Genomic DNA, 19233 nt, shown 5'->3' with positions numbered 1-19233 from the left:
AGAGCAAACTCCAAAGGGCAGTCTGTGTGGCAGAGAACTATGGGAAGTGTAGTCTCCCTTGCCGTGAAACAGCGTTTTGCATCGCAAGGCATTGTGGGAGCTGTAGTCTCTGGGCCTGATCAGAAATGTAGTGTTTGTGGTGGAGCATTATGGGGAAAGCAGTATGCATGGCAGAGCGTTATGGGAAGTGTAGTTTGCATTGCAGGGCAGTATGGGAAATGAATTTCTGGGAGGCATGAGGACTACTTGATGATTGTGATGTGCTGGAGAAGAGGCTGTGGAGGGGCAGGGAGGCATCCCAGCTTTAAGAAACAAAGTGAGCCCTGCAGGATAACAAAGGGAGGAATTCTTTGCCTGCCGTGAATTCACCATTAGTTAATTCATTTTAAACACCCAGTCCAAGGGCCTGGAAGAAATGTGTTAAGAGCAGGATGTGAACCCAACCTCCACCTGCAGACCACTAATACCCAGCTCAAGAAAGGCACACAGAGCCTTAAGCACGGTCCCTTTGATCACTTAGCTAGCCTGATGCCAAGGACATCTATCTCTATCTCTGGATTTCTCGGAGCCTTGAGGAAATGTCACATTCCCAGCTAGGGCTGTGATGGAGGCGTGTTTTTCTCATTGTAGGCTGAAGAAATCTCTGAAGATGAAGGTTGTGATGTGGAGCAACTGCATTGCTGGGCTGGTCTCCTTGTATTTAAATGTAGACCACAAAAACATCCAATCCACCCGTGTCTCTCTCTCTCTCTGCCTGTCCTTGTTTGTCTCTTTCACCGTCTGACTTTGTTTCTCTTTGTGCATCTGTCTAGATTTCCTTTATGTTGTTGTAGCCGCATTGGGGATATCAGAGAGAGGAGGTGGGTGAGTTAATACCTTTGATTGGACCAACTTCTGTTGACGAGAGAGAGAAGCTCTTGATCCACACAGAGCTCTTCTGCAGGGCTTGGCTCCCGCCTGGTAAGCTTGAAAGCTTGTCTCTCTCACCAACAGAACTTGGTCTGTTAAAAGATATTACCTCACCTGCCTTCTCTCTCTTTCCTTTGTCATTCTCTTATAGTAAACTCGGTACAACACTTAGTTATATCAGGATAAAGGTGCTTATATCAACAGAGCTTATTCCCTAAATTTACAGGACTAAACTATGCTAGTATAGGCATCTTTATACTGGTATAACAGCATCCATACTAAGGGGAGGTGTACTGCTTTAACTATACCAGTTTCAAACCAATATTGTTAAAGCAGCGCAAACACTGTGTAGACAGAAATTAAGAACTCACAGAGGAGATCATGATGCAGCATCACAGCTGCTGGGAGGATTTTCCCTAGGGGGGGGTTGAAAATGGCCCCAGCAGTGATTTATCCAGCACTGGAAAACAGAGAGCACTCATAAACGAGAATGCATATGTTAGGGTAATTCAGTGTCACTGTAACTATTTGGTTAGTGTAAGAACTTTATTTCCCCGTGCCCTTCCCCTTGAAGGTTTGGGTGTGTGATGAAGAGGTCAAAGAGACACAGCTAAAGCAGGAAGAGTTTGGGGCTCCTGGATGCTTGTGGATTGATAGTGGACATCATGGGCTCTTTTGTGAGTCTTCCTTTCTTGCCTGTAAGGGCTTCTTTCTCTTCCCTTTGGCATAATTATTCTCATTTCATTTTGTTTTTTGTTGTTATCACATAGGAGCTGGTTGAAATATTTTGCCCGAACATTTGTCCACGTATTGAAAATACATGGTTTCAACGCCAAAATATTTTGTGGCAATAGGTCAGTTTTGCTGAAATGTTCTGATTTCATGTAAAAAAAAAATTTAAACAGAACATTGGGCTTCGGACTGATATTTTGACATGTCAACGTTGTGAAACAAATCATTTCATGTCCAGTGAAACAAAACATTTCCAGATCCAATGTTTTTAGAACTTTTCCTTCTATATAATGTTTTTCTACATTTTGAGGGTTTCCACCCTCCATTAAAAGCTAACATCACATATCAGCATGTTTAGTGGGAAAGAAATTCCACTTACTGAACAGCATTGTTAAATTTTATTTAACTTGGTGAAGGTGTAAAAGGCTTTACCAAAAAGGGGGAGTCTTCCATGGTGCTCTGCTGACTTGCACCAACCGAGAAGATGACCATATGCGGATTAGTTTCCAGCTCTGCTAAATGGGTATGGGTAAAAGTGAGAGCAGAGACTGATCCCCCACGACACCAGTGGAGTTACTGTAGAACCTCAGGGTTATGAACACCATAGTTACGAACTGACCAGTCATTCACACACCTCATTTGGAACAGGAAGTGCGCAATCAGGCAGCAGCAGACAGTATGGTACAAATACAGGACAGTATTGTGTTAAACGTTAACTACTAAAAAAATAAAGGGAAAGCAGCATTTTTCTTTTGCACAGTAGTTTCAAAGCTGCATTAAGTCAATGTTCAGTTGTTAACTTTTGAAAGAACCACCATAACGTTTTGTTCAGTTACGAACGTTTCAGAGTGACGAACAACCTCCATTGAGGTGTTTGTAACTCGGAGGTTCTGCTGTGTTCCTGATTTATATTAACATAAGAGGGGAACGGAGCTTCATATTTTCCTCTCAAGCTGTGTTGTAAATTGATGGGCCTTGTTTCATGGGAAAACAAGAAAGGATAGAAATAATTCTAATACCTGTTACTTCCCCCTGCTGTCGGCGATAAAGCCTTACTGCTTTAATGCAAGGAGAAGGGGTGGGTGATTCGGGGTCTGAAGTTCTGACTTTTGATCCACACTAACAGCTGTGATGATATAGCTGCACACAAAGGCACTTCCAAGCCCCTCTCCACCTAGGTACGTGGGTGGCCCCGTCACCACGGTGTCTGGGCACTTGATGGACCCAGGCTTGAAAATTTGGCTCCAGCAGACATCAGGGGAAAGCAGGGTGTAGTGGGGCAACTGCCCCACTCCTGGAAAACAAGGGTTAAAAGCAGTCCTGGAGAGGGCTGGGGCTGTGAAAGACTAGGTTAATTGAGGAAGCAGCCACAGCTGTGGCCAGCTTAATTGGGGCCCAACTAGCCGATAAGAGGGCTGTGGGCCAGAAGCTGAAGGAGTCTCACTCTAGCCCGGGAGTGGGAAGGGGTAGCTGTCTGAGAGTGAGGTACCTGAAGTGGAGCAGTGCTGGGGAAGGGCAAAGGGAGCTGGGGAGCTCCAGCCTGGTGAACCCCCAGGCTGCAGGCCTTGGTGAAGGCCCACAAAAGGTATTGGGGCTGCAGAGAGGCAGCCCGGGGATAGGCAGAGGCAGCTGATCCTACCCCCTTGCCAGTGATGAGCGGCCATTAGACTGGTCTGCCCCAGTGAGTGGGGGCTAGATGATGACTGGCAGTAGCCACTGAGGCAAGGTGGGTTTAGAGGTTGGGGGTTTCTCTGGGAGGGGAGAGTCAGATTTTGGGGTACTGCTGGGGGCAGAAACCCAAGGGTAAGGGGCACTGGGGTCCGGGAGGGACACGGGGCCAGCAGCAGGCAAGACACTGGTCTGCAGAGGGCACTCCATAGGCTGGAAAAAAGATAATTCCTAGACGACCAGCAGGAGGCACCGCACCAGTGAGTCTCAACCTCGCTACACAGGGATTGAGGGCAGGCACTGTCTTTGTGTTCTGTTTGCACACTGCCTAGCACAAGCTGTGACTGAGGTCCCTAGCTACTATGATAATATAAATAAATATTTATACAGTAAAAGCTTTGTTATCTGGCATGTTGGGGGAATGGAGGTGCCAGTTAGTCAAAAATTCCAATTAACTAAGTGTTATACTTACCAATGGAATACCAATTTTCAAACAATAAGAATACAATAAAATGAATACAGAATAAAATAGTAGACAGGTACTCAGCACTACTGGTACTCAGCAGTACTCAGTCGTAGTATTGCACGGCAGATTGGTTGGTTTCTTGAAGCACTTAGGTGTATACAGGGAAAGTTTTCTAAATAGTAGGTTATCTTATGACACTGCATGTCACTGTGGGCAGCGCATGGTGTACACGCAGAACACTAAAGCTATACTGAACATCATTTAATCTTTCTTTGATGATTCAGAAGGCACTTCAGGAGCTTGCAGTGCCTCCGGGTCAGCATTATCAATACCAATTATTGTACAGTAGATGTATTAGGTGTAAGAGATTGGGCTGAATCTATACTGACCCTATAACACACCCTGGAAGCTACTTTTTTGAATAAATCCCTGATATTAGTTTGTTTACTTGTCTTCTGCCTCTTTTGCATAAAAGCAGAGTGCAGAATGTGCAACTGCATAACCTCCTGGGCAGTAGACTAGTCCCGGTTACTAGACTGAAGCTTTGTATTGGGAGAGATCAGAAATGCCAGTTAATAGAGCTTTCCGGTTCATAAAGTGCCGGATAACACAGCTTTTACTGTACTATTAATGAATAATCTTTCTCACATAGCCTGCCTTGAACCCAGTAGGCATGGCAGGGAAAAGAGAACACCACCCCAGTTTATAAAAGAGTTTATTTCTGTCGTTTTTACCCAGTGCAACAGACAAGAGCTCCTTTTGTGATATACTAAATCATACTTCAGCCCCCACCCCCGTCTCATTCTCTGCAGAAACGTTCAGCCCTCTGGGATCATAGAGAACAGGGACCAACAGGCCGGTCAGAGTCATTCTCGCATCTAGTCAGATCGCTCCCATCTTGAGGTTGCTTTGGCAGGCCAGAAATGCACTTCAGATGGGGGCTGTCCCGCCCTGCACCTCAGGGACACAGTTGGAGCTGCATGTCTTCCCCACAGAGATGGAACCAAGGGTGGACTCTCTCCCCGCCGAAGGAGGCCGGCGGGAAAGTGAAGATGGGTTTCTCGTTGTCCGCGTCGAAGAAAGACACCCGCCCCACTTCGTAGTCCAGCAAAACCCCAATCCTCCTGGGGTCCCAGCTCAGATAGAGGGTGGTCAGAGGGGAGGTCTGGGCCCAGTATTCATCCACGCACTGGCACAAAATCCAGATTCCCGCCTCATGGCTATGGCTGATCTCTTCCTTCCTCCTCACAGACTCTCTGGCCACCCCCATGGCCCAGTATCCCCCATCCCCCACCTCCACCTCCCAGTAGTGTCTCCCCGAGGTGAATCCCTCACAGCCCAGCACACAGGGCTCAGCGTCAAATCTTTTGGGATTGTCAGGCACTCGCCGCCGCGTGTCTCCCCATCTCACGCTTCTCCGATCCTCAGACACCGTGAGTTCGGGATGAGCTGTGTCTGGATCCAGAGTCACATTCACTGGGGAGGGGGGGGGAGAGAATCAGAGGGTTAGAGGCAGAGCTCAGCGTTAGGGGACATTGGGACCATTTCTCACACTCCCCAGCAGCCCCATCCTTGCTAGGACACTCCCCGATTTCCTGCCTCGCTGTCCTGGGACCCAGGCAGCTGCCTCTGTGCTGGGGTTGAGCTGGGATTTCACTGCAGCCCCCTCCTGCCGGAATCTAGAAGGGTGCTGTTATGGCTGCCCCTCTGCCTTCTCCCCCACTCCCATCATCAGGGACGAAGCAGGGGAGGATGCCCGGACGGAGGCATCAGCTTTAGTTGCAGTTTGGGAACCCACCTCACCCCCCACGCAAGGAAAGGGAAGGGGGCAGTACACGGACAAGAAATCTGGCAGTGGGAGGAGTCAGAGGCACCAGCTGGAGAGACCCCTCCCCACCCAGCCATGGGGAGAGGGTAAACCCCCACCACATCCAGCCGATCCCCGGCGACATGCCTGGCTCCCGACACAGCAGCGCCCTCTGCTTGCAGGGCTCCACAAGAGTCACCCCCACCGCCTCTGCCTTATTTTTAACGGGGGAGCTGCTATTTCTCTTCATTCATAACTATTTCTTAAACCCTCCCCTCATTCCCCCCACTGACAATGCAAACAGATCTTCTGCCACCACATACACATATTCTGCAATATGGACAATATGAACCTGTTCCTAGGGCAATCTATTCCTGGGCCTTAGAGAGGCAGCACCTGGGGACACAGGCGCCAACTTTATCATATCCCAGGGAGTGCTCGACCCCTGCTCCGCCCCAGGCCCCGCCCCCACTCCACTCCTTCCCCCAAAGCCCCATCCCTTCCCACTCCATTCCACCCCTTCTCGCAAGTGCCCCTGCCCTCACTCCTCGCCCCCCCCAGCGCCTCCTGCACGCTGCTGAACAGCTGATTGCGGTGGGCGGGAGGCACTGGGGGAAGGGGGAGGAGCTGATTGGCAGGGCCCACTGGTAGGCGGGAGGCACTGGGGGGAGGGGGAGGAGCTGATTGTGGGGGCGCTGCTGGTGGGTGCTGAGCACGCACTATTTTTTCCCTGTAGCCCTGGAGCACCCACGGAGTCGGCACCTATGCCTGGGGAGATTCCCCCCTCACCCCTAAGAACAGGGCACAGAGGCCTCCGAATCCGGGGAAAGGAGAGGGGGGAGAACTGTGGTTTAATTACGGGAAAGATGCAGAGGTACCCAGAGGGAGAGGAAAAACCCTTGGGTTGGTCACTCTGTTTGAGGTGAATTGCGCCTAGAGAAAATTTCTACGAAAGCCAGATTGAAATTAAACAGAATCAAGAACACAGCATGGGCCCTTGGCGTCAACAATAGAGTTTAAGTCCTCCAAAAGACTTTACATCCCTCCATAATTAGCATAAGCAGGTTCTTGACCAAGGAATCACATTCATGTCATTCCTGCTAAGTCATAAGGATAATTCCCCAGAATCTTCACTTGATTCAGATATTGTACCAGCTGCCTGTCCTCTTTGGGTGTTTGGTTTTACCGTATCAGCTGATCAGGCAGAGCCTGCCCCCCTCACATTCAGAGTTACAGCTCTATTTCCTGCCTCAGTACCTTTGGATTCCTTCAGCGTCTTCCTGACACTGTTCCCCTGAGAGAATTCACTGAGGAACTCCTCCAGCTCAAGAGGAATCTCCACCTGCTGCTGGGACTTCCCCTTTTTGCACCTAGAGAGACAGACTGCAGTCAACCTGTGGAACTCTTTGCCAGAGGATGTTGTGAAGGCCAAGACTATAACAGGGTTCAAAAAAGAACTAGATAAATTCATGGAGGATAGGTCCATTAATGGCTAGTAGCCAGGATGGGCAGGGACAGTGCCCCTAGCCTCTGTTTGCCAAAAGCTGGGAATGGATCACTTGATGATTACCTGTTCTGTTCATTCCCTCTGAAGCACCTGGCGCTGGCCACTGTCAGAAGACAGATACTGGGCTAGATGAACCTTTGGTCTGACCCAGTATGGCCGTTCTTATGTTCTAATTCATTGTTTTATAACATATAATGTATCACATCACCTGTCAGTACAAATTTCGGATAGTGAAGACTGCTAGATTGAGGGGTCAGGTGACTGAATTGTTCTGTGGATCCCAGCCTCAGAACACGGTCAGTCAAGGCACCAATTTCCCCCACAGGTCCAGTTAACATGCTTTAGTTGCGACGTGAAGAAAGACCAGGCCCAGGGAGGGGAAAGGAGTTATTTTCAGGTGAATAATCCAGCCTTTAGGATGATTAATCACAGGGCCTTAAATAAAGGGCACCAAGTCCAGGATTTTGTTCAGCCAAGGAAGGCTGGGATCTGAATTTTAATCCTCCCCCATGCATTTGGCTGGAACCCTTCCCAGCATGGTGAAGCCCGAGGGAGGAGTGAGAAGGCAACACATACCTGCTCAAGGTGCTTCTGACATCCTGGAGGGGAGGGGGGAAGAGAGAGGGAGAAAGAGAGAGAGATTCAGTCCCACAGTGCTAATAATGAAAACTGACACTACATAAATCTCTGTACCTGGTTACACTTTTTCATAGATTCCTAGGTCTGAAGGGACCATCGTGATCATCTTGTCTGACCTCCTGCACGTTGCAGGCCACAGACCCTCACCCACCCACTCCTAAAAGACCCCTAACCTCTGGCTGAGGTATTGATGTCCTCAAATCATGGTTTAAAGACTCCAAGTTACAGAGAATCCACCACTGACACTAGTTTAAACCTGCAAGTGACCCATGCCCCATGCTGCAGAGGAAGGCAAAAAAACCCCAGGGTCTCTGCCAATCTGATCCGGGGAAAAATTCCTTTCTGATCCCAAATCTGGCAATCAGTTAGACTGTGAGCATGTGGGCGAGACCCACCAGCCAGACACCTGGGAAAGAATTCGCTGTGGTAGCTCAGAGCCCTCCCAATCTACTGTCCCATCACCAGCCTAAGTTAAATAGCATAGGGCTAGAACCGATCTTCGAGGGACCCCACTAGAAACACGTGTTCAGTGATGATTCCCTGTCTACAGTTACACTGAAACCTGTCAGTTAGCCAGCTTTAAGTCCATATCATGTGTGCCAGGTTAATTTTATGTTGCTCTAGTTTTTTTAATCAAAAAGTGAAAATGAACAGTGTAACCTCAGGTGTATTTACTGCACCTTCACTAAATCTACCCCTTCTTGTCACTGTCCCTTCGAAGCACAAAGCAGTGAATGTAAACTAATAATGAATAAATACACTCTGGACCATGATTAAAGGGGGTAGGCCTTTAGCCACAGTGCAGACCTCTTGATGGGTTAGCACAGCGGTTCTCAAACTTTAGCAACCCAAGGGCCCCCATTTTGATTTAAACATTTTCATGGACCCCCAAGCCTCCCCTTCCCTGCTCAGTCCCAGGCCCCACCCTACTCCACCCCTTCCCCCAAGGCCCCACCCCACCCTTCCTCTTCCCTGCCTCTTTCCACCCCCTCCCCCGAGCATGCTGCGTCCCCACTCCTCCCTCTCCCTCCCAGCAGGAAGTGTTGGGAGGGAGGGGGAGGAGTTGAGGGAAGGAGCGGGAGGAGTTGATCAGTGAGGCCAGCGGACTGGGGGGTCTGTGGACCCCAGTTTGAGAAACACTGGGTTAGCACAACTGCCTTGAAGCATTGACCCAAGACCCTTTCTTGGCCCAAACAAAGCAGGAGAAGAAGGCCAGCCTTGTGATGAAGGCACAGGAATGGGGTTCAAGAGACCCAGAGTCAGTTCTTGACATCGTCAGAGACTTTGGCCCTGTGTCTTTAGGGAAATCACTTAGTCTCTCTGGCCTCAGTTCCTCATCCATGAAATGGGGATGATAGAACATACCTACTATAGACCCTGGTGAGTAGATCTTCATTAATATTTGTGAGGTGCCCAGACATTGGACCAAAAGAGGTCTGATCACCAACTTCATAGAGTTTGTTTATTTCGATTGGACAGATCCATAATTATACGCCTCTCCCACCACTCTGACAAATCACAGCACGAAAACGAACTACAATCAAGACTGATACAAAGCAATAGAAAACCCCATCTCCATTTCGCTGCAGAGATTGGAGTTCTCACCTGTGGGAATTCATTCGCTGCCTGCTGGCACTTCCGCTCCATCTCACTGATCTGCTCACTGAGCCGGGAAATCTTCTCGGAGAGTTTGGTGACATTTTCATTCTGGATCCTCACAATCGTCTTGTCCAGCTCTTTTAGCTGGACCAGCAGGAGTCGCTCTTTTTCCTCCAGCATCTGGTGCAGTTGTTGAAATAGAGACACAATCTTCTGCCTCTCGGCTTGTGTCTGTTTCTGTAACAAACAGGGGAAAGGGAGGTTCAGGGACCCAGAGTGGATAAGAGTAATAATTAAAAAAACAAAACAAACCCAGATTTTATTTAAACTATTTGTTTTTTAATTTGGTGCTGCTAGATCTTTACTTTCTTCCCATTTTGTCCAGTTAAATTGCTCAAGCGGAGGTTTGTTCAGTTTCCTAGTTGTTGAGCAAATTTCAGATTTTACAGAGATGTTTTTTTGGAAGAGGTTTTATAAGGAAAACGTTCGTCTGGGCTCAAAAAGGTAAGTCCAGGGTCTTATTAGCAGGGACATGAGGACAGTCAAGTGACATTTGATAAAGCAGAGGGGAGACTTTAGACATCAATACATCTAAAAATGCAGGACTTGAGATACTGAGAAATAAAAATGCTCGGCCTGCTACTCTCCCCAGGGTTCCTAGAGCCTCACACTTGGCCCTGGTGGCTCTGACTGGTGCAGCCTCATATCTGACCTGATCCGTCTGTCCCCGGATAAAAGGGGGTCTTCACATCTGAGTCCTTTCCAGTAGCAGGAAGGGCAGGACTCACAATGACCTTGGCAGAGGCTTGGTGAGAGCGGGCAGGGGAGGGGGAGAAAATAATTCAGAAGTTCTGAGGAAAACTCTGATCTTCCGACACCCCCAGAGCCAGCCATGTGCAAATGGGAACACTGGGACCCTGACTGAGACAGGTCCCAGCAGGGTGCATAAGGGGCATGTGATGGAGAAGAAAAATGGGCCTCTCTCTTATGTGTGGGACTGGCCACACTTACAGACCTGCCAGGGTAGCTCCAGACTAGTGGCGCTAGTGACAAGGGAAGAAGGAAGCAGGACCAGGGCCCTATGCCTGCACTGTCCAGTGCCCACGGCCCCTCTCCTGGGTCTGGCCCAGCCTCAATGCAGGGCAGGGAGTCACTGCCACAATCCAGCCCAGGGAAAGGGACATACAAAGACACAGATCTGGCCACCGTGCCAGGGGCCTTCCACCCCCCTCACAGAGCAGGGTCCTCAATTCACCACACCATGCCAGGCCCCCTTTCCCCACCCAGCAGAGTCCCCAGTTCATCCCACCATACCAGGGGCCCCAATTCACCCCCTCATGCCAGGGACCCTTTCCCCACCCCACACAGAGCAGGACCCCCCCAATTAAGGGAGCTATGTCTCTCTCCTCCCTCTGGCTTCCCCTGCAGGCTAAGTACCCACCACATGACTCCCTCCACCGGGGACAGCAATTATTCCTTTTGTAATTCAGGGTGCGAACACAGTTACCCTCTATTGGGAAGATGAGCGGGGCTATTGTTATACTGCAATGTGTTAACAAGGGCCATCCACAGATGTGGGTGGCTCTCATTTTACCCTCTCTTTGAATGTCCCAGTTGTCCCCCAAATCTATAGGGCTCTGGCTGTTGAGGCCTAGAGCATCCCCTGAAATTTTGGCATGGATCAGATGCAGTGTTCAGCCAAGCTCCATCAACAATTACCTCCCCTGTTCACAGAGTGACACTCCCCCGGACACACAGCCCCCCAAATCCATGTCCCTGCTTGCGTAACAACAGGCACCTACCAGATGCTGCTGGCATCTCCCCTCTTCAGTCTCTTTAAATCCCAGCAGCTTTGCCTTCTCTTCCTTCAGGGTCTGCAGGCGGGTCTGGATTTGTTCCTGAGCCAAGAGAAAGGGTTTGAGTGGATTGAAGTATTTTGGTGTGTGAGGTTTTCTTTGCCTTGGGGGGTTTAGTCTACACAAAGTCCTGTGTCTGAAGGACTGTGTGACTCTTACTCTTTGTCCCCTGAAATAACAGTGCTATTAAAACAAATAAAAAGAGGCACGAACTCTCTAGCCCTAGCCAGAGCTTCCTTACCTTGTAATCCAAGCCAGCCTCCTCTATGGGAACCACCGTGTGAGCTCTGTGAGCCTGGGACTCTCTGCAAACCACACAGATGGGGGTTTGATCATCTTCACAGAACAGTTTCAGAGCCTCCTGGTGTTTCTCACACCTTCCCAAGCCTTTGGCTGCCTGGAAACTCAGCCCTTTGGCTATTTCGATAACTCTCGCCAGCTCCCTGTTGGGCCTGAAGTTTCTTTTCCGGGCAGTTTTTCTGCACTGGGGGCAGGAGAAGTTTCTAACCGATCCCTCCCAGCACTGGCTGATGCAGGCTCGGCAGAAATTGTGTCCGCATTGTATCGACACCGGGTCCTGAAAGTACTCCAGACAGATGGAGCAAGCCAGCTCTCTTTGCAGGGTCTCCACCCCAGAGCTCTCTGTGGCCATGGCCAGGGCTCCCTGCACCCCACGTGCAGCCAGCCCGCACCTTGCAAATGCAGCAGCGGCAGCGATTTGAAATCTTCACGTGTTCAGTGTCTGTTACAGGAAAGGGGCGTTTCCATGCCTGGGCTGCAACATGAGCCTTGGTTGCACAGGGCCGTCCCCCCTTCCCCGCCGCCCAGGGGGCCGGGCAGAAAAGTGCGCGTTTCTCTCTGTGCAGGGAATAGCACGCGATGCCCAGGGGTGGCGCTCAGTTACACGCAGGGGAGAGAAGAAATACGTGCCTGGTGTTTGAGTTGGGGGGTTACATGTCGCTCTATGTCCCAGCCTCACCTATGGTCACATGGGTGGTGGGTATAATAGGCGAGGTGAGGCTAAGCCTCCCCTGTCCCAGGTCCTGGCCCTGCCCATGCTCCACCCTCTCCCCCGAAGCCGGTGGGGGCCAGCAGGCAATCCGGCGCTGGGTCCGGCGGGCGGCCCGGTTCGGGTGCCAGATATGGCCCAGGGTGGTTTGGCCAGGGGTCCTCTGGCTGCGGGGGGTGGGGAGGAGGCTTGGGGCTCCAGCAGACAAGGAACGGGCAATAGGGGTGGGGCCCTGTGGCTCACCTCCCCAAAGGGGGGAGCTCACGCGCCACCCATGTATGGTCATGAATGTTGGGTAATGACCGAAAGGACGAGATCGCGGGTACCAGCTGCAGAAATGAGATTTCTCCGCAGGGTGGCTGGGCTTGCTCTCCAAGACAGGGTGAGGAGCTCGGCTATTCAGGAGAGCCTTGGAGTAGAGCCGCTATTCCTTCGGATCGAGAGGAGCCAGTGAGGGGGTTCGGGCTCCTGATAAGGATGCCCCCTGGGAGGCTTCCTTCGGATCTCTCCCGGGCACATCCCACTGTGCGGAGGCCCCGAGGCCGACCCAGGACACGCTGGAGGGATTATATCTCCCGGCTGGCTTGGGAACGCCGGGGAATCCCCCAGGAGGAGTTGGAACCTGTTGCGGAGGGAAAGGGAGGGCTGGTTCTCCCTACTCTCCATGCTGCCACTGCGACCCTCACCAGGGAAGCGGCATAAAGGGAAAAGAAGTAGAAGATCAGGCTCAGAATGCGGCTCAGGCTGGGTGTCAGCCCCATGCAGGGGCACAAGGGGGAATCGCCCACACGTGTCCTGCGACCAACACACCTGTGGGTCTGGCACAGCTGGCAACTGGCCACCACACTCCTGCTGCTCCTCACCCACCCACCCCCTCCCCCGCAAGCACAGGTGTGCCACTGGGAAGGGCCATCATCGGCTGGTGGTGTGGGGACAATAGGCCATCGCTACCACTTGGAGCAGGGAGGGAAGCTGGTGCTGGAAGAGGAGTGCTGTGGGGCTAGGCCCCTGCCTTCCCCCTGCCTGCCCAGCTCCAGTGTGGGGGCCTGCGGAGCTAGCCCTGCCCCCTTTGCTGGTGCTCGTGTGTGGGGGGTGCAGATGACGGGGGAGCTGCTCTCCCACTGGCTGGGATGGGAGGGGGAGCTGCCCTAACTCTGAACTTCGGGGGAGTCTGCAGCCAGCGGGGGGAATCCCAGCTGGGCTGGGCTTTGAGGCCCCCACCCTAAGTGCAGGCTGGTGCATGACCTGCCCCAGCCAGGAGCAGCCGTGGGAGGGGCATGATTGGGGGACGGCCCCTCTGGAGGCAGAATTAAATAATTGAATAGTTACAGGAAAGGGGCGTTTCCATGCCTGGGGCAGCCCTGGGCGGGCTGCAACGTGAGCCTTGGTTGAACAGAGCCATCCCCCCTTCCCTGTGGCTGGGGGACTGGACCCTGGGTCTCCCACCTCCCGTGGGGGCAGTGCCCGAACCACCAGACTACAGCCTCCGAACCACCAGGCTACAGTGTCATGCCCTCTCTCTGGCCCAATGGTTATTTAAGTATTTGTCTACAGTGAAACAGCTTCAGCAGGAGAGATTGAGGGAGCCCCGATCGGGGAGCCAGCAGTTAAGACATTCTCCTGAGAGGTGGGGACCCCTCTTCAAATCCTCCCCCCACCGGGAAAGGGGGGATTTGAACCCTTCTTTCCCCTATCCGAGGTGAATGCTTGAACCACTGGCCTACGGATTATAAGGGAGCTGGTGCTGCCTCCTCTGGTGGCTGGGGTTTGAATGGGACCCGCTCCAGCTTGTGGCCTCTAAGCACAGCTACTGGACTGGGCCCCTGGGAGATAGGTGTTTGCCCACCCAGGAGCAGCAGAAGCTTCCTAAAAGTGGGGGGGCTACCGGCACCTGAACCGTGGCCACATACCCTCTGCCGCCCCTTCCCCTGAGGACCTGCCCCAGCGCCACCCCTTCCTCTCAAGGCCCTGCTCCCACGCCGCCTCTTTCCCCGAGCTCCCGCCCCCACGCCGTCCCTTCCCCCAAGCTCCCGCCCCCACACTGCCCCTTCCCCTGAGGCCCCACCCCTTCCTCACAAGGCCCCACCCTCGTGCCACCCCTTCTCCCCAAGGCCCCACTCCTGTGCTGCCTCTTCCCCCCAAGACCCTGTCCCCAGCTCGCTCCTCTCTGCTCCCTCTCCCCCCATCACTTGCCCTTATGGCTGGTAAAAAGTGGGGGGCCATGGCTTCCTGACCCCCCCGTTCTGGCGCCCCTGCCTACCTAACTTCCCCTGTTTTGTGGATCAATGTCTGGGTGCCTAGAGGAAGAAACTGAAGCAACTACAGAACTTGAACAGCGGAAATGTAGTTGCCAAGTAAATTTAGGCACCCGCAGGGTTAGGCGGCAGCCAAAGAGGAATTGTGTGGAGCCTAAAACTGGGATTGAGGCACTTAAGGACCTTTGTGGGTCCAGGCTTTTGTTCCAAATTCACTGTCCTCCTTCCTCAAAGCCTCCACTGGCCAGTTTTCCTGCTGTGGCCTCCATGCCATTCTGCTGGGCTTTCTCTGGCATCGGCTCACAGCCCCTGAGCAAATGCTCATGGGACCTTCCCATCTCTGCAGCCCGTCACCAGCTTGCCTCTCATCAGGGCATTGTTGATGGAGCCCAGTGTAGCGCTTCTATACTCAGTACTCCTCGGTGCTTTCTGCACTCTGGTGTGGAAGCGGATTTTTGTGTCAGCTTCATCCTTCCCAGTATCCTCGTAGATATACAATGAGCTTCAAAGTGGGCTAGGACCCACCCACCAAGATCAGTGTTCTCTGTGGGTGGGAGCTGAAAACTATTCTCCATTTCTAGGGCCTCTGGTGGCTAATAAGCAGGGCTGGCTTTAGGCCGATTCCACCGATTCCCCGGAATCGGGCCCCGTGCCTAAGAGGGCCCCACTCCCCCGGCGGGAGCCCCGTGGCCCCGCTCCCCTGGCCGGAGCGCCGGCAAGCCCCGCAGCCCCACTCCCCCGGCCGGAGTGCCAGCCTGAGCCCTGCAAGTCCCGTGGCGCCGCTCCCCGGTCAAAGCGCCGGCCAGAGCCCAGCAACCCAGTGGCCCTGCAACCCAGAAGCGCGGCAATTTGAAGTGCCGCTGAAGACTTGGAGCGCCACCCGGTGAGTACAAGCCCCACGAATCGGGCCCCGCACTTGCTAAAGTTTTTGCCGCCCCAAGCAGCCCCCCCCCCCCCCGTCCCAAAGCTGCGATCGCAATCTGCGGCACTTCGGCGGGAGGTCCTTCACTCCGAGCCGGAGAGAGGGACCCTCCGCTCAATTGCCGCCAAATAGCTGGACATGCCGCCCCCCTCCGGAGTGGCCGCCCCAAGCACCTGCTTACTAAGCTGCTGCCTGGAGCCGGCCCTGCTGCTAATAAGGCCAGTTTCCTGGCACTGCTCTTTGTATCTGCAGCCACTGGAGGGGGAGGAGGGAGGACCTTTCTGGGTGCAGGGAATGGCCAATAGGAGGGAAATAGTGGGGCTGAGAGAAGTGAAAGAGAAAGGAAGAGAAATCTCTGCTGGTTTTGTAACACGGACAGTCACAAACCCCACTTATGGGCAGGTGGAATGGAAGCTGGGGCTTTTAGATCTTAGTGCATAAACCGCTACTGCATGAGAAGCCCAATGGCCCTTAGTTAAGGCTGTCGAGCAGACTCATTAATCTCTCTCTCTTCCCCCCCTCACAGGAGGCGATCATGTGGCTCAGGGTTATTAGAGTGTCCTTGGCTCTGAATCCACACTCTGTAATCTGTGCCTGATTCTTAAGTGAAACGTGAAGTTTGCAATCGCCAGGATATAAGATAATTAAGTTAATTCACTATTTATTAATGTTAGAAATGTGCAGGAGGTCAGGCTAAATCAGTGGTTTTCAAACTTTTTGTATTGGTGACCCGTTCCACACAGCAAGTCTTGGAATGTGGCTTCTTCATTAAAAACGGGAGTGGGGTCATTTACTTTAATGGGGGCTCGGGGCTGCCCCACGGAGCTGATAGCTCACAACCCCCCATGTAACCACCTTGCAACCCCCTAAGGGGTCACGACTCCCAGTTTGAGAACCCCTGGGCTAGATGATCATGATGGTCCCTTCTGGCCTTTGAGTCTATGACTCATCTTCAGGGGGAGGAGACCGGAACAATAAGAATCCTTGCATAGATTTTTAGATGCACAATCTTCGTTAGCCTTAAATGCTTGGATCTTCAGACATGGTTTTTTAAATAAATTCTTCAAAAGACCACCCTTATCTAAAAAGCACATTTTAATTACTATAGTAAAAAAACTTACTTCCAAAGTCTTCCTGTCCTTTCTGTCCATCCATTTCTCCCTTCACCCCCTCCCCACCGCCCACTGAAGGAAGCCACAGCCCTTTGCTTCCAGATAGCTGGAGAAAGAGTTTCCCTTTCTTTACTTTTGACTATCGGATGAAAAAGTTTTAAGCAAAATCAGTACCTTAGTGAGATATAAAATCCTTTGTTATGCCTAAAATCTTTGGAAACATATTTTTTAAAGTTGGTGGCATTTCATAAACATGTGTATTGTTCTGGAGATCACACACAGTAAATTAGTGTTCCCTTTTTCTAAAAGCAATGAACTTTGTTATGAACACACTAAACCTCTGTGACTGATTAATTTAAAATAATGTCTGTTTCAGTGAGTTAAATATGTAGTAATCTGGAATGATGACTTTATGAAGGTTTAAGAGTACATTTAAAATATAAAATCAGCTTAGAAATACTGATTAAGAAAATGTAAAACAGAGAAGAGCTGCATCATGTATTCCATAATATTTAATGTTGTATACAGCTGACTCGCCCTTACTACAAAGTTTTTGCAAATAAATGTCTGACAAACTTCAGGGCATATCAAAAAATCCGTGACTGACATTTTTTATTCCCAAGTTTAGTGCTTTTAATTAGGTACCTTCTGCATGTCCATTCTGCGTGAGGGAGAGGGTACAGGGGTCTCTGCGGGGAACTGTGACTCTCCGCCACGTGAGGTGGGCTGGGCATCTTGTTATTCTTTCTGCCTTGTCCCTCCGCCCCGCTTCTCCCCTCCCCCCGCTGGGCTGCAAGCTCAGGCTGCCGTCGGGCATAGGGGCACCAGTTTAATAATACTGCGTAGGGCCCCATAAATCCTAAGGACGGCTCTGGGGGTGCCAAAAAGCGGTGCCCTGGAATCGCCTTCTGGAGGCACCGGAGATCCAGAGCGTCGGCGGCAAGCCCCAGCCATGGAGGAGCCGGCGCAGCGCAGGGGGGCAGGAGTCCTGCAAAGGCGGCAGCGCCGCTAGTGGGGAGCAGCTGCGCCCCCTGCCCCTCCTGCCCAGGCTGCAGCCTGGCATCCCCCGGGGGGCTCCTGCAGGCTGCAGCAGATGCATGCGGGCAGAGGCCCCCGTGCACACACCCCCCCCAGTTTCCTCACCATGCTCGGGGGCTGCGGCTCCTGGGGATGTGAGCCGCCGCCGGGGCGCGGGGCCCTGAGCCTGCTCCGGGAGGAGCAGCGGCGGCTCACACTCCCAGGAGCCGCAGAGCCCGAGCGTGGTGAGGGGGGAGCCCCGGGGGGGGGGGAGGGGGGCGCACGGGGGCTTCTGCCCACATGCATCTGCTGCAGGAGCCCCCAGAAGGCAGTTCCTCCCTGCCGAGCTGCTGCAGCGGCTCAAGCCCGGCAAAGCCAGTGAGTGGACTCAGGGCGGGGGCTGACGGGGGTGGGGAGGGCTCACGGTGGGGGGGAGGGGCTGTGTACCCTCCAGGGGAGTTCAGGGGATGGGTAGGAGGAACCTGGTCTGGGGAGCAGTCCCTGGGCACGGCTGGCCCCTGAGGTCTATAAAGGCTCGTTGGGATTTGCCCCTCAATGAACCAATGTTACGGGGGGGGGGGGCACAAGGTGGCAGTTTTGCCTAGGGTGCAAAATATCCTTGCACCAGCCCTGGATATCACCCTTGAAATTGGGCCAGTCTCCTCTGTTGGGAGTCTTGTCTTCTTTTCAGTGTCTTAGTTGCTTGCAGCATAGGTGGAGGCAGGAGAAGGGTGAAGCATGGACCTGCTCTGTTCTGTTTTATACCCTCAATCCCATGTGCTGGGGAACACAAGGCCAGGCATGTCTGGGGGCATTGCTGAGTCTCCAGGCAAAGTTGAGCAATTCCCCTGGTGTGGCCTCATGCAGGTGAGTCATTGAATTGTAGCTCCCTTGCTGGGCAATGGTTGTTGATGAGTTGTTTGAAACCCCGCCTGGGTGTTGGTCACTTTCCTTGCTGTTGCCTCTGGGGAGCTAATATCTGGCTCTTTCCCTAATTTACAGCATCTTTTAGTGACCACCATACAACACAATTCTCATAACTTCATCTGCATTAATGATACACGTATACGGATAGAGAAATGACTTTCAGCAGGTCATAACCTTTCTCCTGATACATATAAAGCAGGGGTCGGCAACCTTTCAGAAGTGGTGTGCCGAGTCTTCATTTATTCACTCTGATTTAAAGTTTCGCGTGCCAGTAATACATGTTAACGTTTTTAGAAGGTCTCTTTCTATAAGTCTATAATATATAACTAAACTATTGTTGTATGTAAACTAAATAAGGTTTTTAAAATGTTTAAGAAGCTTCATTTAAAATTAAATTAAAATGCAGAGCCCCCCGGACCAGTGGCCAGGACCCGGGCAGTGTGAGTGCCACTGAAAATCAGCTCGTGTGCCGCTTTCGGCACGCATGCCATAGGTTGCCTACCCCTGATATAAAGCATGCCTTGTAAGGTAAGATCACAATTATATGAAAATGAGGAATATGGGGGTTACAGGACACTCCCCCCAGGTATGGAATGTTACAGTTATTTTTAGTAAAAGTCAGGGACAGGTCACAGGTGTCCATGTATTTTTGTTTATTGCCTGTGACTTTTACTAAAAAGAACCGTGACAGAATCTTAACTTCTGTTATCACTGCCTGCTGTGTGCTTCATAATTTCTGTGGAGCAAAGGGAGAGATGTTTCCACAGGGGTGGGGGGAAGGCGGCGGATCAGCAGTCTACTAATTTTG

At 51.9% G+C, this 19233-nt stretch overlaps 1 protein-coding gene across 1 annotated transcript; it reads right to left on the bottom strand.

Annotated features, from left to right (window-relative positions):
• Positions 1-4479: 4479 nt before the first annotated feature.
• Positions 4480-11944, bottom strand: LOC117886970 (E3 ubiquitin-protein ligase TRIM39-like). The gene is made up of 6 exons (XM_034789165.1): positions 11425-11944; positions 11130-11225; positions 9334-9564; positions 7666-7688; positions 6840-6952; positions 4480-5251 (listed from the first exon to the last, which is right to left on the bottom strand). The coding sequence occupies exons 1-6, from the start codon at positions 11833-11835 to the stop codon at positions 4734-4736; spliced, it is 1392 nt and encodes a 463-aa protein (XP_034645056.1). The 5' UTR covers positions 11836-11944; the 3' UTR covers positions 4480-4733.
• Positions 11945-19233: the final 7289 nt, after the last annotated feature.

The sequence above is a fragment of the Trachemys scripta genome, chromosome 14, assembly GCF_013100865.1.
Source record: "Trachemys scripta elegans isolate TJP31775 chromosome 14, CAS_Tse_1.0, whole genome shotgun sequence".
In the NCBI taxonomy this organism is placed as follows: domain Eukaryota; kingdom Metazoa; phylum Chordata; order Testudines; family Emydidae; genus Trachemys; species Trachemys scripta.
Note: the sequence above shows the minus strand (reverse complement) of the source record. Positions and strands in the feature narration are given on the sequence as shown.